The sequence below is a fragment of the Myiozetetes cayanensis genome, unplaced genomic scaffold (assembly GCF_022539395.1).
Source record: "Myiozetetes cayanensis isolate MyiCay16 unplaced genomic scaffold, myiCay2020 scf1, whole genome shotgun sequence".
NCBI lineage: Eukaryota > Metazoa > Chordata > Aves > Passeriformes > Tyrannidae > Myiozetetes > Myiozetetes cayanensis.
This window is the reverse complement of record NW_026086604.1, coordinates 141235988-141261333: the sequence shown is the minus strand read 5'-3', so window position 1 is coordinate 141261333 and position 25346 is coordinate 141235988. Positions and strand designations below refer to the sequence as shown.

General features: G+C 39.3%; 1 protein-coding gene across 5 annotated transcripts in view; it reads left to right on the top strand.

The window, feature by feature from the left end:
* ZMYND11 (zinc finger MYND-type containing 11) overlaps positions 1-24338 on the top strand; it is a 106014-nt gene extending 81676 nt beyond the window's left edge. For all 5 annotated transcript variants that reach the window (XM_050310563.1, XM_050310596.1, XM_050310589.1 and 2 more), the window contains 11 exons: positions 5435-5512; positions 5912-6004; positions 7485-7572; positions 8698-8753; positions 9485-9562; positions 10104-10222; positions 12067-12274; positions 13933-14001; positions 15836-16108; positions 17200-17385; positions 21948-24338. In XM_050310563.1, coding sequence (XP_050166520.1) covers positions 5435-5512; positions 5912-6004; positions 7485-7572; positions 8698-8753; positions 9485-9562; positions 10104-10222; positions 12067-12274; positions 13933-14001; positions 15836-16108; positions 17200-17385; positions 21948-22070 — 1371 coding nt within the window. In that variant the 3' untranslated portion in view covers positions 22071-24338. The remainder of the gene's footprint in view (positions 1-5434; positions 5513-5911; positions 6005-7484; positions 7573-8697; positions 8754-9484; positions 9563-10103; positions 10223-12066; positions 12275-13932; positions 14002-15835; positions 16109-17199; positions 17386-21947) is intronic.
* Positions 24339-25346: the final 1008 nt, after the last annotated feature.

Here is a 25346-nt window from a genome sequence, read left to right as displayed (position 1 = left end):
GACAAGTGAGAATGACAAACAGTAGGAAGTTAGAAGCACAGAAAGATGGAGGTCACTTATGTGAAGTAACTCAAGTGCTTGGATAGGGGGTGTTTGGTAGTAGCTGTCAGTCAAGGTGGTTACTGCAAAATACAAGGAAGGAAGAAAGGATATAACTTACTTTATGGGGTGTTATGGTAGGAGTTCGTTAGATAACTGTATGATGAAACATTCCTGGAACAAGGTTTGGCGTGATCACTCAAATAATAGTGATGAATTGATGGGTAAAGGGAAGTCCTAGAGTAGGATTAATGGTTCAGTGCACAGAGCCCACACCTGAGCAGGTTTTAGTCCTCAGCAGGTCCCTCCCACAGGCCCCTGAGTAGTTCAGGGAGCTGGCACAACTGGGCACTGCATAGGATGCACTTAATAAAGTACAAAGAAATTTGTCCACAGCAGTGAGAAAACTGGGAAACCTCCACTTAGAGTCTCCTACCACCTTCTTTGTGCACATAAAGGCATATTTAATTCATATGATGCTTCATATTCAGAAAAGGCTTAATGCACCATACAAGTAGAAATCAATTTGTGGATTCAGCTGTAACATTTCCAAAAGAACCTGATGCTTTTAATATTCTGATTTAACTGCATATGATCTTGAAAGAGGCAAGTCTTAGGCTGTATTTTGCTCCTGTAGAAGCTTTTCTGTGCAGTACTTAGGGCACAGGGCACATTGATTGCTCTGAGACCCATTCCATGTGCCTGCATACCTTTCTTAATGGTACAGGAAACCTGAGGACCTGAGGGTTGGAAGTTTGAGAGGGCGGTAGAGCAGTAAAGCTTTCCATATGTAGCACCAAATTCCTCTGTAAATTTAAGCCCTAAAAAAAATCCAAGGGCCAGTGCATCAAGTAAAGAGTTTCTAAAGAGCAGTGGTGAATATATGTTAGACTCATGCACATACTTCCCCTCTGCAGATAGACCCCCTGGAAACAGGAATTGCTTCTGAAAATGAAACTGGTACCTTAGAAACACGCATCTGTCATTGAGCAGCCTTCACATAATCCATCACTGAACTGAAATTCAGCTCTTTGATGTGTGTATACACAGGACAGGTGAGAGAGGAAGGGAAACAATATCCATTAATGGGAGATTATAGGGAAACAGAAACCTCTTTCCATGAGAAAATGTAATTTAAATGCTTATAACTAGACAGAACACTGGCACTGACGCCTTGGATTTCTTAGAGGTTTTCTGTTTTTTCTCTTCAAGTGAAAGATTGCAGCAGCTACAGCATCGTGACCATTGTCACCCTGGGAGTTGAGAGCTACAGGGTAACTCAGAGTGCAGGGATTCCTCACTTCCATCATAATTGGTGCTACTGCAGGATGGAGTTTCTTGGCAGTGCCCCTAGCTGCTGCTAACCTTGTGTGGTTTGTAAAGTCTTCCAGTGAATTCCTGCACTATAGGCATGCCGGAATCGTTAAATGAGTCACACCTGCCCAGTGCAATATATTGCTACCCTCTCTAACAGCTAGGTACTATTATTAATCTGGAATATTAAATATAAAGAGCAATGTCAATCCAACCCTCAGGTACCAGCTTCTAAGAAACAGATGTGCTGCAGAGAATAGGGCATATATAAGGTATTTCCTGCACCAACAAGCAAACAGTTGCAGCCTCGGCCTTTCACCTACCAGATCTCATTAATCTTCTACATGAGGATTGCTATTGTGAAGGTTATTACTTCACTCCTACATCCTTTATGTAAACTTGTATGCCCTGACCAGCCTTTCAGTTTGCTTTGATTCAAAGCAGAAGATTTTCAGACTTCTCAAAAAAATTGGTGTGACTTGGGAATTGTCCATGTTGTGGGTTAACCCCAATAGGCAGCTAAGCACTCGCATCTCCCCAACTCCCAGTAGGACAGAGAAAGAGGAAAGGAAGAAAACTTTTTGATTGAGGTAAAAATTGTTAAATAAGTGAAGAAATGGAAGAAAAGAGAGAAATAAAACAAAAGTAATGCAAAAGCAATCACTCCCCATGTCCAAGGATAGACTGATACCCAGCCAGTCCCTGAGCTAAAGATGGCTAAACCCCCCCTGTCCTTTTCTGTTGCTGAGCATGACATTATTTGGCATGGAATATCTCTTTGGTTAGTTCAGGTTATCTGCCTGATTGTGTCTTATCCCAGCTTCTTGTGTAACCCCCAGTCTATCCACTGTGGGGGAAGAGTGAGAAACTGCTGAGGCCTTGACACTGTTCAAACACTGTTCAGCAAGAGCCAAAACACCCATGTGTTATCAACACTGTTTTGGTCACAAATCTAAATTACAACACCATATGAGCTGCTGTGAAGACAATTAACTTCATCCCAGCCAGACCCAGCACAGTCCTATATTAAGATAGTATATCCCAAAAATAGGCTATCTACAAGTATAAGAATCCTGAGAATATTTTGAGGGCTGAATTGAATCTTGGCAATCTCCTTGAAAGAAACTTGAACTTAAACAAGGTTTGCAGTAGCCTATCTTAGTTGATCTGACTGTGGAAGAAGATACACAGTGGATCTTGCCACTTTTACAGATTCACAAGCCACTATCATTGTTTCCTGAATGGAGGAAATTAGAAGACCTAATTTTCAGTTATACTTGCTTATATATCACTCTGAATAAAGGGACTTTAAAGCAGGTATATTGTCTTGTGTCAGAGCAGTGTAAGTTGATATTATGCAAAATATACTCCCCATATAGTATTATCTATTTTCATGCTTTAAGTGGCTCTAGGTTGACTTGTCTGAGAACACTACAAATCTTCAAAGTACAAAGAAGAGGTTTTTTGGTTTTTTTTAAAATTACATCTTTTACATTATAACTTCCAAAGAATGTGTGAATGGTTCCTCCTAAATGGCTATTCTTTGTTGAAAAGTGAATTAAGGGGTTGGAATATAACTTGCTTTCTACAAAGGGTGAGCAACCTTGCCATAAAAAGACATTTTACTGGCTCATAGGCTCCAATTCCCTTAATTTATTACCTTTCAAAATTTAGTACAGAAACGTGGAGATCAAATTTTTCTTAAAGTAAATCAGGGTAGGGAATTGAAGGAAAAGTGGAGAAATTCAAGTTTACCTGAATTGGCAAGTTAATTATATCATTTTCATTGATGCTTAAGATGATATTAATTGCTGACATCAATAGTGATACAGAGTCAGCTATCTATCTTTTCTTATGATCTGAAGGATAAGACTGTAAACCATCTATCTTGACACAGTCTCTTACAAACTGTCTTGCCCAGCAGGGCATGAAAAATGGTTCACATGAATTCAAAGGATGATAAATTCAGAACCATGTCAGAAAAAGAGGTGTAGAAGGACTAGGCAGTGCAAGTGAGTTTTATTGTGTTCTTATAAGTTTCAATCTCTTAAAATGCTGTGTCATTTGCAAGCATACAGCACTCTGGTGCCTGAAATGACAAAATGACAGCAGCATTTCATAATGCAGATAATTTAATGCACATTTGGGTTTTCATTTGCAGTAACAATGTTGGTCTATGAGAAACTGAATAGGTGATTTGAATTCCAGCAGAATGCACGTTCTTATGACAGTCAGAGTAAAACATGAATATTACAGAAGGTGATTCAGATATATGGGGCTGGATGAAATTATGTCTCAGTCCAGAGTTTGAAAGGAAGGTCAGGCAACCATTAATATTATGAAAATAATGCTTAAAGGAACTGTAGGTATTAGAAATAGCTGGGGCTGGCCCTTTCCACAACAGTGAGTTTTACCCAGCAGTGGTAGTCAGGAGAAAGCTATAGTGTTGTTATGCATATTGTAGTATGTGAGTAGGTTCATGACTGAACCGGTATTTCAGCACAGTTTGTAATGATTCTGATTGCTATTAGTTAAATAAACAACCTCTCAGGTAGTGCTGGGCACAATTTTGTTTTAAGAAAGAGACAGTCAGTACAATCCTGAGATGCACAGGTTTCATCTTTGAAACCACAAGACACGGCCAATGATTTTCAGTGTCTTCAGTGTCTTGCAGAAGGAATATAAACAGAGGAGACACAGCCAAATCCTATCAGTTTATATTTTTTTTTGCATTAATGTGTAATTTTTACGCTTGCCAAGTAAAAATATAAAAGTAGTTGCTCTGTACTCAGTGTGTGTGCTCCCTCTATATGTTCAGAGTCATATATAAGTAATTCAATGAGAAACAGCACACTTAGCGATCGATAATTCTTAAGCCTCATACCTCTTTTAGTTACCTGTTAGAACATAGATTCAGTTTTTCTTGTGTTTGCTAAGCAATAGTCATCTGCACAATTAGGTGGATCTTGCTAAAGGCCATCAGATTTTGAGGATGCACGTGTAACTGAGCCAGTTTAGTCTGCACAGTTTACATGCAGGTGGTGGTGTGAGGCATGAGAAAGGGGAGAACTCAGCTTGGCACTCAGTGCATAAGGAGGTGTGAGGAGGAGTAAATGCCTTGCAAGAGATGTGAGCAGTTAGAAACACTTCAGGATAATAAACATGGAACCCATGCTGTTTTTTCACTCTGATTTTGTTTTGGATAGTACTGTAGGTAAAAGCAAGGAGGAGATAGCACATATCAGCCAGCTGTTGTAAGGCCATGCAGAGCTGTGCACAGCTGCTGTGATCTGGAATTGGAAAGGCTGGTTTGTAAGAGCACATTAGGCATTTGCAGAGAGCCACCTTCTCTTAAGTAGTACATGTTCTGTATACAGGGCTTCCCACTAACCTGGATGGACTTTATGGACTTTGAAGGGTAGGGATTAATCTCTATGCTAGACTGAGAGGGGAAAATACTCTGAATCCTGAGCTGCTAAAAAGTAGTGATCTGTGTTCCAGAATCTGGATTAGATTTTATGAAGGAAGAACCACAAAAATCCACAACTGCTATGTTTCTTGAGCAGTAAAAAGTGCTCTGAGTTTCTACTGGCTAGAACTGATTTGACTTCCTTCCAGATGGTGTCATTTTGCTTAGTAAGCACATAATTTGTAGATGGTACAGGATATTATTTTTTAAATCATTTCTTATTTTACTGAAAGTATTTATGCCTTGGTAATAAAAAGACCATTAAATAAATTTTAAGCTGCTACCTAAAATGCCTTTGTTATTGCTTTATTCTAATTAGACACTTTTTTTATGAGAGGTTTTGACAAACTATAATGGATACAAGTGGAAATAAAACTTGTAATTCTTCTGTAGCTAAAGTCCTCAGCCCAGACATAATTCAAAGTAACATATACAGTTGTTGTGACATGTCAGTGTTACTAATTTCCCAGAAAAGATTTTCCCTAAAAAGTTGTGCGTTATGTGATTCAAAGTTACCTTTTCAAACTATGTGTTAATGCAGAGAAAATGTTTATTGGATGAGTTTTGAAGTCAAGTTTAAAGTAATAATATGATCCTGTTTTTCTTTGGCAGAGTATCAAGAAGAAAAACACAAGTAAACAGGAGATGAGCACATACCTGCGATTCATAGTCTCTCGTATGAAGGAGCGGGTGAGTCTGAAACAGGGAAGTTTAATCAGTGTTGTGCTGCACTGGAGAGGATGCATTATGGTTGCCCATGGGTGACTGTGCAGGGAGGAGGGCAATAAGAAGGAGTTTTTTATTTCCCTTCTCCTAAGTGGTGTGTGTATTTCAACATATGCTTGTCAGGCCTTAGTGCTCGGATTAGTATCATTTTGGCAGGAGCAGGTTATGCCTTGGGCCTGTGGCTCCTGTGAAATGGACATTTTTCAGGTTTGAGACACATGGGATGTGCCAGCCTGTGGATCCCTAGTTTTGCCTTGTGTAATCCCCACCTGAAACAGTCCAAACTATTGCATTTTCTAATCTTTTTTGTGTTTTAAGCTTATTCTAAATGCAATAACATTCGCTGTCTCATGGTCCTTTCAGGCTATAGATCTAAACAAGAAAGGGAAAGACAACAAACACCCAATGTACCGAAGGCTGGTGCACTCAGCTGTTGATGTTCCTACTATACAGGAGGTAGAGTGACTTGCTTTCTAACTTCCACACTGCTTATGGTGTCTTTAAACAGTGAAGGACTAAAAATTCCTTCGTGACTAAACTACTAATCCTGTTTAATTCTCTTTATTATCACTATTTCAGTATTGTGTCCAGCATTGGATATGGGAGCTTAGCATTTCAATCTTTTCCTCATAAATAGGTAACTGAGTAAAACCATTTTGAGTGGTGCCTATTTTTCAGACATAGAGTATCCTCAAGTCCTTTTGTCCTAAGGTTTTGTTAGGAGCTCTAGGTAGGTAAAATCTTTAGACAAAGTACCTTTAGCTAAATGGCTGAAAATGGACTCAAGTGCCTGTGTTTGCATATCTGGCCCAATGTTTTTGACCATATTCCAGTTTCAGTCATTATGCCCTTGTGTAGGTGTCAAATTTATATTCATCTAAATGTTTCATAAAGAACCAATCATTTTGTTGATCATTAAAAAACAAGACTCACTCAAAACATCTGTTTTCTATTAATTGTTCCAAAAATAAAGTACTAGTAAATATGTTGTCCCTTTTGTCTGGAACAAAGGTCTGACCATGACTCATATAAATCAAGTGCACATGACCAAAATGAACAGCATATTCATCTTTACTCATTGCTGTAGCTGGATTACTGTGCAGTACTGGGGTATATCTTGCCTCTTACAATCAGAGATGTGAAAAGCCTTTGTTTTATTATAGAAACACATGAATAAACAATAGCTTCACTGACAGTCTTGGCGACCAGCACTACTGCCTGGCTTGAAGTACTGGCAACACTGGTTGAGCCTGAAAATAGGTCAGGCCTTCCTTTCACTCTGCCACCTTCTCCTGCTTCCCCAGAAGGTCCTTTGGCCTTGGTAACATCCTATAAACTGATGATGTTTTGCTTGATGATTAGAATTCTCATAGGTGTTCTTGACAGAGCACAACTGAAAACTCTGCATTCCATATCAGACAAAAGACCAAACTAGGAAAATGAATTTCATGGCTCCATGTAGGCATTTGTTATGAGTTTGGAAGACTAGGAGAATCAACTTTCATCAGAAAAACTGGCTGTCAAGTGAAGATCCTGGAAGTTTAAAGGCAGTCAGCATTGATTTGAAACTAGCTGGTATTTTAAGGTACAAAATGTTCTCCTCAGGGAATATATTTTAATCTGAACAAATGTTCTGGGCCATACCTTATGCTGAAGCTACTCCAGATTCACCCTGTTATAACCAAGAAAATACTTTTGAAACTTGGTCAAGTGTTAAAGAATCTATTTTACTTCTGGGCATTGCATAAAGGGACCAATGCAGGCAATGCTCAGGTACTAACAAACCATGTCAAAGAGTTGTAAGTACTCCTTCTGTATGCAGGAAAGGGAGTGTCTGATTTGTGTTGCATAATGCAGAAATGTGAAAGCTTCTCTGCATTAAACAGGTAGAGCACTTCTACAGTTTTTTCACAGTTCTGTGTTTTCTTTTGTGTAGAAAGTAAATGAAGGAAAGTACAGGAGTTATGAGGAGTTCAAAGCAGATGCTCAACTGCTTCTACACAACACAGTGATTTTCTATGGAGGTAAAATACTACATTTACTGCTTGCTTTGTTTCATTTGTAGGAAACTCACAAGTTCAGGATGGAATTTGGTATTAGATAGTCTTAAGTGTGGATGAGGTCATTTGAGAGTCCTTAAAGTAAGCTGCAAGAGGACCTTGCAGGGTCTTTTCTGGCCCACCTACTACAGAACTATTTTCCTTCTCTCTGGCTAAACCTCTCAATGGCTATTTTCACCTTTGCCATCCTGTTTCTTATGCAGCCTCAGTCAGTCTATACTGTGGATTTTTGCCAATATACATCTGTTGTCCTAGGATAGAAAGAGATCTGATTTCTTATGTGGTGTTATCGACAAAAATATGTACTAAAGACATACTTCTTTTACTTTTGGGCAATATCTGCCTTATTGTGACAGCAAATATAGCTGCACCCACACTAGAAGTGTGCTGGTGGTGCAATGTGTGGAGGTACAACCATAAAATAGGACAAACACCACCACTGTGTCCAGAAACTAAAGCCAGGTCCTGTAACAAGGTTCTCCAGAGCCATTTCAGGAAGGATGTGGTTCCCCCCTGCAGGCATGGCCCCCATCAGGGAAGCTGTGGGAGGAGGGTGGGACCAGTCTGTGTGCAGCACCAGGAGACTGGCACTGTGGTTGGTAGGGAGAGATGTGAATATGGTAATAGAGGAATGCACAGGGGTACAGGGAATCATACAGTGTGATAAATAGTCTGTGAAGCATCTCTCAGAGCAGAGGTACTTATGTGACTGTACCTGTGTTCCCACTGGGTGGTGATAGGAGAGAGCCATGTTTTAGGACAACTGCAGTGTGTCATTAAGGCACTAGCAGAGAAAGAAACTGGATCCATATTAAAAGCAATTGTGTCTCCCTGCTGCTGCTCCTCAGATGTGTGCTTGTATTGTTCAGTGTAAAAGCCGTCTTTTTGCATATAAATATGAAACAGAAAACAAATATTGAACTGATTGTTAGAAAATTTTAAATGGAAGGGCTGTCCAAGTGATTAAATTATGTTTTGTATTCTCAAGCACGACAAATATAGTGAAAGTCACAACAATGACAGCTGCAAATCTTCGTGAGCACTGTGATCATACTGTGATTGTTCATACCATCTATTTTTAATTTATAGCGGACAGTGAACAAGCTGATATAGCAAGGATGCTTTACAAAGACACGTGTCATGAAGTAAGTACTACCAAGTAACCAAGACGTGGTCAAGATGCTTGATTTTCATTTCAGAATCTAAGAAAATAATTTTTCATATTATAAAAATAAAAAGGGTGTGAAATTTGTTACAATTATTCTCCAAACTGTCTAATAGCTGATTCAGAATTCCTCTTTCCTCTGTTTGTTTTTGGTTTTTTTCTGGGCAACTAGACTAAAATTTTAAAAATACCTATATTCAGATTTTAGTTTTGAAAATAATTGAATGATATATAATTCAACTAGAAATAATTGTACTTGAAAATATAAATTGAATCTAGGGTGAGATTTCTACTAAATTCTGTAATGGGCACTTTCTCAATATTCAGAGGAGACTGAAAAATAAAGCTAGGGGAGCTGGCACACATTCTCCTTTTGTACAGTGGAATTAATTCTTTCACAATGTACTTTAAATATTTGATGAATTTTAAGAACGATTATTTACATTTCATCTATAACAGATCATTAATGTGTCAATTAGTCTCCTCCCTCTGCCTGGGTTTTCTGAAACACGAGTAATGTTTCTACAGCTTGTCTTTCATCCTCTCACAGCCCACCTTAGTTTCACACCTGTAGTTTTCCTGGACAGAAGTAGCTCCACCAAATTAGCAGGCAAGGCTGAAGAAAGTTTACTACTTAAAAGAGAGGGATACTACTGAAGTCACATAAATAGGATTTTTTTGCTTAATTACCTCTTTTTTCTTCTTTTTCAGCTGGATGAACTGCAGCTTTGCAAGAACTGTTTCTATTTGTCAAATGCGCGACCTGACAATTGGTTCTGCTATCCTTGTGTATGTTGCTGACACAGATTTTTATTTGTTTGCTCTTCTGTATAAAAGCCTTCAGTTTTGGTGTCATTAACGCTCTGAATATTCCATTTCAGTGGGCTTGTTTCAAAAGTATGGTTAAGACTCTGTAAGCCTAGATATTTTACACAAGTGAAGTGTTGATTGAAGTTCAAAGCTGTAACAATATAGGTTATAAAACTTGGATATCAGCCAGTTACAACAGTTTCACAAGAAAATAAGGAGCTTACAGAAATAAAACTTTACTCCTGAAATGAATCTATGGAGACAAGTTTAATTTTTAGGCTGCTTAAGATCTCTGTTTTCAATAGACAGACCCTTTTTAGACTTTGTTTTTTTAAAATTTTTTCCTGATTTTTTTTTTTAAGCAACATATCTAACAGGGAAATATGTATTCTAAGAAGATAAAAATGACATAAACAGCAAAAATATTCTTAAGATACTAGCATAGTATTACAGCAAAATATTTGTGGGTGATATCAATATAATGTTTCATATCCAATAATAAATACAACATTTTTTCCAGATACCTAATCATGAGTTGGTCTGGGCCAAAATGAAAGGCTTTGGGTTTTGGCCAGCCAAAGTCATGCAGAAAGAGGACAATCAAGTTGATGTTCGCTTTTTTGGCCATCACCACCAAAGGTAATTTATTAATTACATGTGCTGCTTTTTGCAAACAATACTTAAAAGAATTTATCTCGTCTATCATGTTGTAAATCCTGTCTTAGCTAGTTGCCAACATTAGAAAGGCTGAATACTTGCCATAATTGTTTCAGAAAATTTAAATTTCAGTCTAACACATCCAGAGTGTCCAAATGGCTCAGATTCCCTTTCCACAGTTGCCATAGGGATGTTACTTAATGCCATTTTAATTAAAGACAGCAAGTGAACTTCAACTGTTTCTTCAAATCAGTAGCAGCCTGCTAATCCAGGCCAAGGTGAAAATTGGACAGAAATATACTCTTAACTATCAGCAATATTGACTTTGTGCAATTTCTCATCTGAGCAGATGATACACTGCAGTTTTGTGTTTTAGTAACATAATATACATCACAAATGTTTGTGTCTCACTGCTAGAACATTGACAGAGCTCCTGCTGTGAGCCAGTTTGCAATTCCAGAGTCACTCTTTACATTGGAAACGTCAGTCTTAGGGATCAGCTTTTCCTTCCATCTTGCAGTCATCTGTTGAGCATTTGGGGAGGGTTATAGTAGTGTTACTACAGTGCATATACTGGGTTTTTTTCTGGTTTATTTATATGCCTATAATGTGAAGAAAGGAGACATTTGCATTGTAATTCATGGTTGTTGGGAAGGTGCTATATTTTGGTGCATTCCCAAAGGGTCTAGACAGTTCAATAACAGTGTTTTATGAGACTGTTTGTTTAAATGGCTTTTATTGTAACTTGCACAGTATATAACATGTTTTCACTTGTTAAATGAACTACTAAGACTTTCTCATAGTCAAAAAGTGGGTAAGGAATCTTTATTTATTCCATCTCAATCACAGGATGATTTATCTTGTATCTGTTTGCAAATACAGTTTATCTCTTAGTAATTTAGCTTGAAGTTCACACTGTTTAAAACTACTTAATACAGTAACCTGACACCTGTGTGATGAGGTACTTGCAACTTCTTAAATGTGTGCTGATACAAAAGGCAAAGTGCATGTAACTATAGTGCCATTGCTCAGTTACTGTGCTGGACTGGGGCAAAAGGATGAATTTCTGGCTGGTATAAGTTGCCATTGTTTCTTTGAGTTCACTGAAATAAAATTTATGTTGCAAGAATTAAGAATCCGTCCACAAACATTTAATTTGTTACTGTATTTCCTCTATTAAGTAGATATGCATGGCAGTGACTCTTTTTCTTTAATGTCTGATGTTGCTGGGTGCTTGGTATAACCTTTCAAAATGTCAAGAGCTGCCCATCTAACTCTGTGAGGACTCTGAACATATTTAAGAGGACAAAGTAACTTTGGAACCAAGTTACTGGCATGAATTCAGTCCAAAAGAGCATGATAGTCCCCACAAAAGTTCAGACCTGATAGTCTGGGGCCCAAAATACAAAATGTCTCTATTTAAGGTGATAAGTTGGTTCATTCCTTGGCAGTTTTAGCAAAGAGGTCAAGAGTTAAATTGATTTAGCATATAAACCTCCAGTAAAGATGTTTCTGTCTGACTCGGGGTGTTTAGCAATAGAGCAGGTACGAGATTTGACTGCTGTTGGTGCTGGGCACATCAAAAATGAGATAGACTTTCACCCACAGCACCCACAGCTAACGACTATTTAGAATAACAAAAATGTCTGTTGATAGACATTTTGTTATTAAACAGTCCCATTTTTTTTAAAAAACCACGTCTGAGTAAAAAGGAATTGTCAGTGATAGGCCACTGTGGAAAACTGCTTTTGAAGTCAGTTTCTCAGGTCAAGAGCCTTCATCTGTATTAAATGTTTTTGAACCTGTTCATAATGTGAATTCAAAAGGGCCTGGATCCCCTCCGAAAACATTCAAGATATCACAGTTAACATCCATCGGCTGCACGTGAAACGCAGTATGGGGTGGAAGAAGGCCTGTGATGAGCTGGAACTGCACCAGCGTTTTCTTCGTGAGGGGAGATTCTGGAAATCAAAGAATGAGGATAAAGGGGAAGAGGAGGCGGAGTCAAGTATCTCTTCCACCAGCAACGAGCAGGTGAGTGCTGCTATAACATTAGCAGTCAGTGCAATTTATTGATGGGTACAAAGATGGTGTATTTTTGATTGATCTACTAATAAATTAGCCTTGTGCTCTGTCCGCAGGTTTGTGAGGGCAACTCTTCCCATGTTTTGTAGCTCAGTAATAGCAAGAATATAGATTTTCCTCTTTTCTCAGTTTCTTGGATGACCTCTCAGAAGTTTCAAAATATTTGTCACAGCACCTTGATGAGAAAGATCAAGATTTCTAAAGTTAAATAGGAATGTTCAAGTTAAATGTCATGGATATCAGATAGACTGAAACACTGCCTTCTTGGAGTCCTGTCAAGGGACAGCCCTGTAGCTGTTCCACCTTCTCACAAGTGCGTTCACTTCGTACAGTGTTCTCCATTCAGATCCCTGAGTAACACCAACCATGACATTTTCAGCAAGTCCAGCTAAAGTTAGGTGCAAATGTTGCACTCGAGGACCATGTGGCCAGCAACTGATTAAAGTAATTAAAAACAATTCTACAAAACAAGAAAAACGACGTTGCTTTTAAAAAAGGCAAAGAGGTAAAATGTCCAAGATACAAAACTTTGCATTTCCGTGTGGAAATTCCCTTATCACAGCTAAACCTCGCTAGTCATTCATTGTTCAAGAGAGTGTTATATATTCACTATTACTGACTTGGCAGTAAGATTTTCATAGCTTGCAGGATGCTGCTCAGTATTTTTGGCAGCCTAGCAACATCTTTCCTTATTTAAAACCACTATCCTCTCTTTAAGTCTTTATTTTAAAAAAATCAGCATGTTTTGACCCTATTCCTTTGTCCTTTGTCAAAGAGGTCTTTCACCCAATTTGGAGCTGAAAACTTAAGGCTTGTAAAACTACAGTTGTTTAGGGGGTTGCTCCTTATCAAAGTGGTTTTAGGGTTTTTTAGCCAGGCTTGCTCAGCTAACCCTTTATAACCCTTCTATTTAATGTCTTGTATGCAATCATGCAACTGTGTGTGATGAAACAGGAAAATGGTCACGCATAAAAGATAACAGTGTCATTTTCCCTTTTTTTTTTTGAAGTGTCAGTCATAGGGTCTGAGGGTCTGTGCCCATTTACATATTATCTGTTCCATCTCAACTGTTACTTCCATCCGTCTTTTACTTGGTTAATGCTTATACCTGCTTTACTGTTTTCCTGGATACAGGAGCATTTATTCTAAAGAATGAAGTTCTGTACCCCTCCAGTTATAATCAAGTTTGGATAGTCTTACCATATTTACATATTTACATTCTCTTTATAATCATTTCTGTTTTCTGGCACCCAACAGGATCTGATGTCTAATTATGGGTCACCAATATTAGAATATTTCAGAGGACAAGTGTTTGAACTTGTGTGTTAAATGAAGAAAGGAACAGCTAAGAGTATTTTAGCTACTGCATATTGAATGTTAGAACTTGTTCATGAATTTTGTTCCTTCGTGTCATCAATCACCAGTGATAATGTGGCAAGTGTATTGTGTGCACTTCTCACTTAAAAAAAGTATTCAGCTTTCTATCAGATACATTACATAATTGTAAATAATCACAAATAAAAGGCACACTGGTCATGTTACAGTGAATGCCACTTATATGAACTGGTTTTTGGATTGCTTCAATCTGCTTCTCTTAATGTTCACAGCTGAAGGTTACTCAGGAACCAAGAGCAAAGAAAGGACGACGTAACCAGAGTATGGAACTCAAGAAAGAAGTAAGTAACCTCAGTTAAGGTGTTTGTAGAGATAGCAAAGTACAAAAAATACTACAAAAATTTTAATAAGCGCTCCTTTAATTTCAGTCACCTTTTACTGGTTTTACAGTGTTAAGTTCCAGCCCCATAGCTTGGTCCTCCTTGCTGACAAACATAATTGTGCCTTCCACACTCAAACCACTTGTATCATCATGGGAATATTCTGTATCGTGAATAAATCAAGTCAGCTTACAGCATTTCTTTCTTTAATGACAAACTCAGGCTACTAAGTAAGTCTACAGACAGCAAAGAACTAGACCGTTCATTTTATGAAATATCAAATCCTTCTTTGTCTGTGGAACTTCCTTGTTTATCCCACAGTGCACAGGGAAGGAACCAGTAACCAGGGGCTGCATTATTGCACATGTACACAAGGGGGCAGTTACAGAGAGAGCCATAAATCTCCTGCTTCCGAACTGCCAAGGACTTTTTCCCTGGCCCTGTTCCAGCTGCATGTTGAACACTAAGAAAAATTTGCACATATGCCCCAGTCCTTGCAAGAGGACTCAGGATGCCATTACAGAGGAGGGTTTGGGTATTTTAGCAGCAGAGTTCTGTGGGATGGTGCTGATGGCTGAAATACGGGCATGGCCATTCCTAATGCCTGGGCACCAGCCTCCCCATTGTGTCTGATCCCACAGGAGGCACCTTCATCGCTGGAGGCAGTGACACACAGTTTGGGCTGTTCCCTGCAGCAAACAGTTTAGGATGTCTGGTCATGTTTATTGTTTTCTGACAAGCAAATGCTGTAATTTGCTTTTATTTATTGTCTTAACATTTGCCTTCTTAGCTCTGCTCGTATTTGGTCAGTGATCCGGAAGTCAATCACAGTTACTTTTTAGAGAGTAATTGATTACAAAAGAGGATACACAGTCAGTCTTTTGATTGGTGTGAGCAGTGCCCCATCACACAGACAGGCACAAAATCCAGTTCTGAGCAAGGCTGGTGTTACAAGGACTGTGTGCTTTGCCTCTACACTGTTAAATAAGCCTTAAAGTGTCTTAAGTTAAAAAATAAAAAATTATCATTTGTGTCTTCAGACACTTCAAATATCAACAAGAGTTTTCAGGAATATTACTTTGATCTGTTCTAAAGAGCAGGAGCAATTGGTGTTCCAGTGTAATAACAGAGGCAGCTAAATTCAGTACAGTACATACAGTAACTATGACTTTTTTCTTGATAATTGTGTAATTATATAAAGCTTCTGTGGTCATCCAAGTCTAGTTCTGTATTATTGGAAGCAAGACGCAGACACTCATTAGCCTTTCATCTTCAAAGCACCTTTGAAGTACTAATCAATCTTTGCAGCAGTTCTATGGAATCACTGGAATATTACAGACTCCAGTGGAGCCTGTTGGGCCAGAGTAAGCCCAGAGTTTGCCAAAACAATTCAAGCACCTTGTCCATGCAGTTACAGTCTCTTCAGGCAGAACGGTAGGGGGGAAAAAATATCTGTAGCAAACCTTTAGTAACCCCAAGGGATCTGCAGTGATTCAACATAACCTCTGAGGCTTGTTGTACTTTTCGGGAAGTGAAGCTGGTGAGTTTGGCATAATGATGCCATTTGTGTGCTTCCTTCAGGAGAGCCTGACAGAAGAGCCTACCTACTGTCATGTTGGTTTTCCTTAGGGAATCCCACATCCCATTAGCACTAAAGGTCTTTAACAGACACCTTTCACATTAATTGCTCTGGCATTAATCATGAGACATTTTGTCTCAGGGGGAACTGTATAGTTAACAAGTTGACTTGTTCTATTTTGATATCTGGATTTACAAGTTTGTTCTTCCTCTGTAGGAGCCAGAACCTGAAACTGAAGCAGTAAGTTCAAGCCAGGAAATTCCCACAATGCCTCAGCCCATTGAAAAAGTTTCAGTCTCAACTCAGACTAAGAAGTTAAGTGCCTCTTCTCCAAAAATGCTGCATCGGAGCACCCAGACCAGTAATGACGGAGTGTGTCAGAACATGTGCCATGACAAATACACCAAAATCTTTAATGATTTCAAGGACAGGATGAAAGCTGATCACAAAAGAGAAACTGAGAGAGTTGTGCGAGAGGCAGTGGAAAAGGTAACACTTGTCAAACACCACCTACACTGGTTTGAGGAGAGGAGAAGTGTAGATTTTTTTCACATTCTTTTCTATTTTTGTAACAAACAGCCATAAGAATATGAATAAAAACCTTTTCCAAAGAGACCACATAAAAATAGTCTCCATTATTGCTTTTTAGACCATTTCTATACCAACAGATCTACTTTGAACAGAAGTCTCCTGCTTTTTTTTATTCTTTTCAAGTGAAATCAGTTTGTGGCCCAAAACTGAAGCTAATTGTCCGTTCACAAGTATCTGTTTCCAAAACCTTTGTCTCCATTGTCAAGTGTGATTCTAAACAATGGCATTGTTTAACTGTTATTCATAAATAATTTTTCTTTGGTCAGTCTTCTAACCTAAGGACTGAATAGGGTCAGTGAAATTTGTTTGAATTTTCTTAACTAATAATAACCTTTTTAAAATTCAGTATTTAAGCCTGACCTGATCACCTTTGGCTGGAGAGAGCAGGACGATTTAGAAGATGATTTGTCTGACCTCTCTTAGGTACCTGTCTTACAACAAGATGAATTTCCTTCTGGATGAAGGAGTGTGGAATGAACCTAAGAAGTTTAAGGGTTTAACCTGTAGAATTAAGACACCAAGCTTTTTGGTACCTGAGCAAGGGCAAAGAAACATCATTAACAATGAATTAAAGTAAGAGATACTAAAAGATACCTCTTACTGAACTCAGGGATGTTCTATTTTGTATTTTCTGTTGTGTCCTTGCTGCAGATTTATATGCAGTTGTAGATTTGGAAAAGACAAAATCTTTTTCTAAGACAAATCGATAAACTTGTAAAGTGATCATTGACAAAATATACACAGAACCTATTTAGCTGGTTTTGTAGATGCCTAGCAGAATAGAAATACAGTGACATTTTCATTTTGAAAATTTCTTCTTTTGTTGTAACTCTTAAAAGAGCACTTTTTGTTTTCTAAATAGAAGGAATCCCTAATTATCTGATCTCTACCCACATCAGTAATAGAGGTTTGAAGAGTAGAGGTTTAAAGAAGATACTTTTCTTCCAGTAGCTGTCCCTTGACTTGTTTTGCTGACTTTCTTGTGGCAGCTGCGTACAGAGATGGAAGAAGAGAAAAGGCAAGCTGTAAATAAAGCTGTGGCCAACGCACAGGGAGAGATGGACAGGAAATGCAAACAGGTAAAGGAGAAGTGCAAAGAAGAATTTTTAGAAGAAATTAAGAAACTAGCAGGCCAGCACAAGCAACTGATTTCCCAGACCAAGAAGAAGCAGTGGGTAAGTGTCAAAAATTTATCACAAGAGAATAAGTGGAAATGTATAATGCATATGCAGGCCAGTTGAAGGTGGTTTCTCCCTTACTTTTAACTGCAGTGCTCTTTCACTGGTCTTTCAGCTGTCAGGCCCTCTCCTTCATATTATTACTTTCAAATTTTCTCTGAATTTCAACTTGACGTTCTGATTACTTTCCATCCTAATTTGGTAGTGTTAACACCACCGTCTTCTCTAGCCCAATAAGATGTTAGTATCAAAATATTTTTTTCTAAATGCAGTTTTACTCCATGTAAGACATGTTTTGCTTTATGTTCACACTCCTTTGATCTCGAGACCCCAGAGGGTACAATATCTGGCTGCATCAGTCTGGATTCCCCTGCTAATAAGGCTGGTAGTGATACCCTTTTGGCTTTTTCCTCTCCTCGCTTTTTCTGCAGCTCTTTTATGTTCTTTTGTATTTAAGACATGACATTCTGAAAAATATTTCCCTCCCTTGTTCAGTGGTTAAGCGAAATCTGCATCATCAACTACAAAAAAAACATGTTGGTACACCCTTTAGGAAAGTGAAAATAGACATCCAACTTACTGTGCTGCCAGCCAGGAGCAGGTTGCAGGTGGAAATCACTATGCTGAGGAGCTGGGAGCCTGGCACACATGCAGACTTTGCTATTGCTTTTCTAATTTTCAGAGAACAAGGGAGTGAAATCCATCGTTCAGGAGGTCACACTGCCCTGTGACAGCTGTCTATAACACACAGAGGGGTGGGCACAAGACCAGAGCGCTGCCTTGGCCAGGTGGGGCTGGGAAGGAGCAGGAGCCTCCACGAGGTGGCATGTTGAGCCGAGGGACAGCCTGGTTTGCCTTCTGCTGTAAAAGGGCTGTTTGCTGCTTCTCAGCCTCATTAGTTCCTGTGCTTACACATGAAACCGTGGTCCCTGCAGGGAAAACTCTGCTCTGGAGAAGAGTGGAATAAATACTCAGGCGAGACAGTGGGTTGCTGACTATCACAGTTACAAGTTTGGTTTTTGGAAAGAGAACAATTACTTCAAATGCCAGAGCTAGCGTAGAGTCTTTATTTCTGTTCCTCCTGTAGATTTTACTGTGGGTGTTATGATGGTGCAGCGCTTGGGTCTCTGTCAGTGAGAAATTTCCTCCCTGCCTACTTGTCTCTGTGGACCAGAGAAGTTCTTTATGTCTCCATCTTGAACAAACTCACGTGTTCAGTGTGTCACAAGCTGCTGTCTGCATGTGTGTGCTTGCCTGTGGCTCTGGAGAGGGAAACTGAATTGCCTTTGCCACTGTAGAAGACATCAAATCAGCTCTCTTCTGTCAGAAGTCAAGAGCCCACATGTGAACTGTTGCCACCATGCAGTGACTGGGGCACAGAAACTTGTTTGTGAGTCTAGACTCTTAGCTCTCTCTGGTTTTTGGTGGTTTTGAAGGCAAAATTTACAAAAGAGGCTGATTAGACTTACTTTTATCTGCTCCAGCGTCCTTTACCATATCCTTCAGCCTCATCAGAGAGTGCCCTGGTACCACATCACTGCATTTTATTATCATGTGCATAAAGCCTCTTACCAAGCAAGACAATCAAAGATATAAATAGCATTTGACAGGCTTGCCCATTTCTGTGGCCTCAAACTATCTGTCAATCACCACCTTAAATGAAGGCATCATAGAGGCAGCTGGTTTACATGCGACAGGAGAGGGAGGGTAAGGATAAAGACCTTTGCATTCAAGCTGATGGATTTGCCTGCCAACACACAGCCTTAGGCAGCTGGAGTTGGTCCAATTACACAACTCCCCAGTGACTTTTCCTTCGGTGGTACTAATGACAGTCCCTGGTGTGTAGTACTGCACTTGTGTGCTGCTATTATAATGATACCTCCTTACCAAAATCTCATGTAATTAACACACATACTAAATGAGTTTTGGTGGCTTTGCTTTTTAATTAGAAGCAGAGACCTCTGGTTTTGTGTAATGCAGACGTCTAGGCTTGGGAATACAGCTGCTGTTACTCACATTGTATTTGTCCTTTTCTCATATCTAAAAAAAAAAAAAAAATCCGGATGGGACGAAGGGATCGTTTTGCTTGTGGTACACAGGGACATGAGAAGATGCACTCACAGCCCTCTGGAGACTAATGAATAGTCAGAGAACAACACTTCCTGTTGCTCCAACTGGTCGCAATCCCCTTGGCTTAGCCCAATTTAATTTTTATATCACCAGAAAATCTGGGTTTAATATACAGATACCTCAAGTCAATAGCAAACAAAAGGAAGAAACTTAAAGGGAGGGATAATAATCATGAGATTATGCAGCCCGATGGCCTCCAGAATACAGGCTGGACTGCTGGTCTTGACAATGTTTCTGGTTTAGTTTCTCCCAGTTCTTTTATTTGTGTAAAATCCTCATTTAAATTGGTGCATAAGTCATTTCTATGGATAGCTTTTAACTTTGTTTCTTTCAAATTTATTTACACACATATTTATTCTAAATTGCAACAAGTGGTTTTTAAGTGCATGAGCATTGTCTGTGATGTGTACTGTCTGAAAGAAAATCCCAAGTGATTGATAACATTTAGAAAGAGGAAAATACAAAGAAAAGAGGAGGCCTGAGGCCAGCTGGCATTTTGCCTCCTGTGCCACATGTGCTGGTACCAGCACAGATGACACTCTTTTCCTTTTGTAAGTGGAGATTTACGTCCCACACTTCTGGCCAGCATATGTAAAAGGAAGTGCAGGACCCACAGATCAGTTGTCCTCTCCTGTCTTAGCTTTTTTTTGATCTCTCCAAGCAAGCAGATGTGAAGCTGGTCTCTGGGCTGAGACCCATGCTGTACATAATGGAGAGACACAGCTGTTCCCTGCACCTTTCCAGCAGATGATCCTAATGGCTCCCAGAGGCTTGTGGGCAGCCAGCAACATGAAAAACCAGGAAAACAGCTCTCGAGAGGACACTTGTTTGCAGACATTTCTACAAATAAACTTCCCAGGAGCTAAATTATAAAAGGAAAATGGAGTGGTTCCCTTCTCATGCAGCTACGGCAGTCCCTTTATTGCTGATGTAAATAAATGGCTATTGGTTTAGCCAATGTAAATGCTGGCTTTCTTGGATCTGTCTTTCAGTAGTGTGGGTTGTTGTGGGGGTTTTTTGTTTTGCTTTAAGGCAGTTTGGTTTGTTTTCTTTGTAATTCTCTGTTTTATTAACAGTGCTGTAGCTAGGCAGGACATAAAAAGTAAATTGTGTGTTATTCTATGGTTTGATAACAGCCTGCACAGACTGTGTGATATCCCTCCCTCCGTTCCCCATCATGCAGTAAGCATTTCAGACTGGATTCCTAAGGATACACTGAGTTTGAGCAGACCAGAGTCAGAAAGACAAATCTGAGGTCATTAGAATCTGGCTCTCAAGGATGCAGAGTTTGAATGGTACCTTTAGCAGCAGTGCCACCCTACTTTATAGAATTTTGTCAGAATGACACTTAATGCTTTTGCAGTACTCTCCTAATGGGTATAAACCCACCTGAACACAGGGCACTTTGCCTGTGGGGTTCTGTACCTCCTTGATGACCCCCCGTAGTGTTGTCCAGCATGTTGTGTTCTCTTTTTTAGTTCCCCAGAGGTCACAGGGTTATTTTCCAAGTCACTCTTCCAGCTTCCCCAGAATACTGGGGGTGTTCTGTGTGTTCTGTGTGTTCTGAGGTAGAAATCCTCTCTGCTGCAGTGCTCCCCAGACCCAAGTAATTCTGCATAAACGATGAGTTGTGCAATATCTTTCAGGAGTATTTTGCTGTCCTCGCAGGCATGGCAAGGGGCAAGAGCCCAGGTAGCCATCCTGTGTCCAACAGGCCTTCCATGGTTTCTGGAAGACTTGGAGGAAAAGGCACTTGATCTTCTCAGTAGCACTGATGTAGCACGAGGTTTTCTTTTCAGGAGATTGCAGTGCTGCCTGGCAGTCAGCAAACCCCAGAGACAGTGACCTCCTTGCAGACCTACCCTAAACGGGCTATAACAAACCACTCAGTAACAAATCATTCTTATCTCTTGGGATGTTATTCTTGTGACTTTTGAGATTTTCCTAGCCAAAAAGGATCTTCCCCAGCAACCTCTGGACAGGTCAGGCTTGTAAATAAACCTCAGAAACACCAATTTTCAAGCTTGCACAGAACTGTTCACGCCAGAAGTGCCTGTTGATTTATTGTAGCTTTTAAGACATAGATCAGGGTCCTATTACACAAATGAAGGGTAAAAGATGGTTTCTGCACAGTGTGGCTGAAAAATGTCAGTCCATCATCCTGGGAGATGAGTTTTCTTAAATGAGAGATGATTTTTTGAAAAGCAATAATCCAGACTCTGGTAAACATGAAAGCATTGTGCAGATTTGCTAAAGATTGCTGCTTCGCTCAGCACACATGAAAAACGCCCTCCTGCCTCTGGATGCCCCAAGCACAAATAAAAGAGAGGCCCTGCTCTGCATGTGCTGGTGCATCCCTGGACGGGTGAGAATGGTGGTGAGGAGGGATCCTGCCAGGGTGGTAATCCTGTCTCGTTTGTTCTCTCCAGTGCTACAACTGTGAAGAGGAGGCCATGTACCACTGCTGCTGGAACACTTCCTACTGCTCCATCAAGTGTCAGCAGGAGCACTGGCATGCTGAACACAAACGTACCTGCCGCAGAAAAAGATGAAAGGGTTATTCCTCCCCCAGAACACCACCCCGATGATTGCTATTCTCAGACACAGCGGTTTTTGTTTCCAAGAAGCCAAAATTGTTTAGAATTTGCTTCCCATTTTGCACCAGCCTTTAAACACTTTTCGTAAAAGAAATTTTGCACAAGTAATTTCAGTCTTCTGTTCAGTGCTCCTCCAAAATTTTGTCGGCGAAATAAATTTAACATCTGTGGGAGCAGGCTACTTTAAATAATTTTAAACTAGAGGATTTGTTGCATTTTCAGCAAATTTTAAAACATTTTTAGGTTTTACAGAGATTTTAACCTTTAAAAACAGCAGATCTATAAACAGAAAAATGATGCAAGTTTAACAAATGGAACATGTAAAAACTAGATCTGAATGTAAGAAGGACAGAACTGTTTCAGAAAAACGAAGCATACTACCTTGATGTAACATTTATTTCTTAACCTTGTTGAGCTGGTTTTGTTCAGCTTAATTTTACTGTTTAAAGGCATTATCTATTGGTTATACCAGTGGGTACATGATTGAATTTAGGGAACAGGGTTGACACAGCAGGTGCTAGTCCTGCGTATTTTTTCTTAAATATTTCCCAACTGTGTTTTATTTTCATTATTTCTTTTCAATATATAACTTTTATAACAAAATATTAGCTTTGATCTTGTAGTTTAAAATCACAGGGAACTGGGGTAATCTTTTACTGAGCTGGATCTTAGAGAAAAATGAATATTTAAATTTTGAAGTTTGCACATTTCATCTTTGTCCTAACATGAGTGCTTGTAACAAGAATAAGAAAAGCCAAAAAAAAACCAACAAAAAAACCCAACTACCTTTATACATACTCGGAATTATGAGGCATAGAAATTACTTTATTGCTCCCCCCTTCAGCCTCCCCAATCCAATGTCATTTGACCACCTATGATCTGGTGTCACCTGGTCCATCGTAACTTGATAATAAAAGGAGAAAAAGCACTTAAGTTTCACAGAAGCCGTTATGTTTGTAGTAATGGGTCATTGCCTAATAATGAGCTCCATCACTGTACTCAGAATGAAGAATAATGCATGTTAATTTTCTTGTATTAAAGATGCCGTGATTTGTAAAAAGTCTGTATTTTGCGGAATGTCTGGATTAAGAAGCATTACCAATAGGAATGGATCGATAGTTGAAAAATGATTTTCTTTTTGTTTGTTTTATATATAGATATATGAATTGCATCCATGTTCAGAGACAATTTTTTAAATAGATGTAAAGCTTACTTAAATAGCTTTTCTTTTAAAGTGTCTCCACATTTTAGTTTCTTTCAAAGATTGGTCTTAGACTGAGTCATATACCCATTAATCATCCAGCTATTTTTTGAGAAGTTAGAGGAATAATTTGTAAATATTTATTTAGATCTTTGATATTTATTGAAAGCAATTACATGATGGAACGATGGAAGCTGAAGAATCAGGAGGAAAGCCTTTTAAAAAGTCTTCTCTAGGATTTGTCAGGGTCATTTTAAAGACAAAAATATTACTAAGACTTCTGTGAACTACCACTGAAATCCTGACCTTTTTTACTTACAGTGGTGATATAAGTTAATTGACTAGATACCGCCAAATAATGCCCAATATGTTGCAGAAATTAAGTGGTAAGTTGATTGGAAAAAATAGTAAGTAGATGGTAACTTGTATTACCACAGCTACATTATTGCCTGATAAATGTGTAATTAACTTTTGTCGCCTCTGTGTTGTGACTGTAAAACACTTCACAACTAAAAATCAATCTTGTTCAATTACTTTACAAGTTCCAAAACTTCGATCCACCCCTATGAAAGCAAGTTATTGTGGAAATATTTTTGGTGTAAAATCATTCCAGAATATGTAATATTTAACTGATAGCTGCATGAAAGTAAGATTCGTGTTACTTTGGCTTTTTTGTCTCTGTTGACACGGTTGCACATTTCCAAGTTACTACAGCGTGAAAACTGTGTGTTTTAAAGAAAAAAAACAAAACAAAAAAAAAAAAGATTGTGGCCTGGTTTTGTATAAGTTTTAGGTAAAATTACAATTGATTGTTTTAGGAATCATGATTTAAAAATAATTTTTCTGCAAATCATAAAGCTATATTAAAGTGTTGAGCTTAGCCACTATGCACATTGTAATTATTCATTGTGGCTGTCCAGTTTATGATGCATTCTGGCATTTTGTAAGCTGCTCTGACTAGCAATATATAGAGTCATTTAATGTGTTAACATTGGTTAATAAATGTATTTAAAAAAAAACCTTACTGGAAGTGTCTGTGTTGATTTTGGCCAGTTTATCATCATGCCCCTGGGTGGCCATGGGTGAGGCTGCTATTTTTACTTCTTCTCACCTAGAGGGGCCTGGGCTATGGACAAGTGCCTGAACTCCCAGGAACTTTTCTTCTGACTCGAGGGGAGCTGGCAGGGCCATGGGAGGGCTTCAGCATTTAACGTGGCTCTCAGCAGCCTCTGAGGGTTACATCCATCATGTTCTGGGTTTTATGCCAGATCCTGTGCTGGCAGAAGCCAGGTTGGGGCTCACAGACCCCCTGAACCTGAGCCTGTTATGTGTTTTATTAATAAAGTAATTCCACCCGGAGGCACTGAGCGGTGAATCCAGCTTAAACTGAATGGCAGCAAGGCTTCTCTTGCCAAGGCAGGCCTGAGCAGCACAGTCTCTCTCTGATTTGCAAAGCTAGGACTTGGTGCCAGTGAGGAGCCCAAGGATGCTGAGGGCTCATCCTGGTGCTGCTGCTCATAAAGCACATCCCACAGCCACCCCAAGAGAAAGGGCTATCTGGGAACAAGTCACAGGCAGGATGGGTCATCCTGGAGCCCCACTGGGACTTTAGGGATGCAGGAGGGACATTGTGAGAGTTGTTTTCACTGGGGTAATTTAAGGATTTCCCTATGGGAATAAAGACTTGGAAAATCCTATAAGTCCCAAGGATCCCTCAAAGTCTCTTTTATGATTTTGCTGTCTAAACTTTTCTGTTCTTACATGAGCCAGATTTTATTCATTCATCTTGATGAAACTCAATTAAATGCCAACAGCCAGCACAGGGAATCACATAAACCAGCAAAGCAGCATCAGGAACAAGCAGTATCCCCCCTGAGCTCCCTTCCCAAACTGTCTCCCCTTTTTGATGACTGTGGTCACCCTCCAAGCACAACACTGCTCATCAGCACCCCAGTGACAAAAATCCTCAGTGGAAATGTTCCCCCACATCCCTTTCCACATGCTTTTGCCCCCTAGTGGGGCCAGTATTG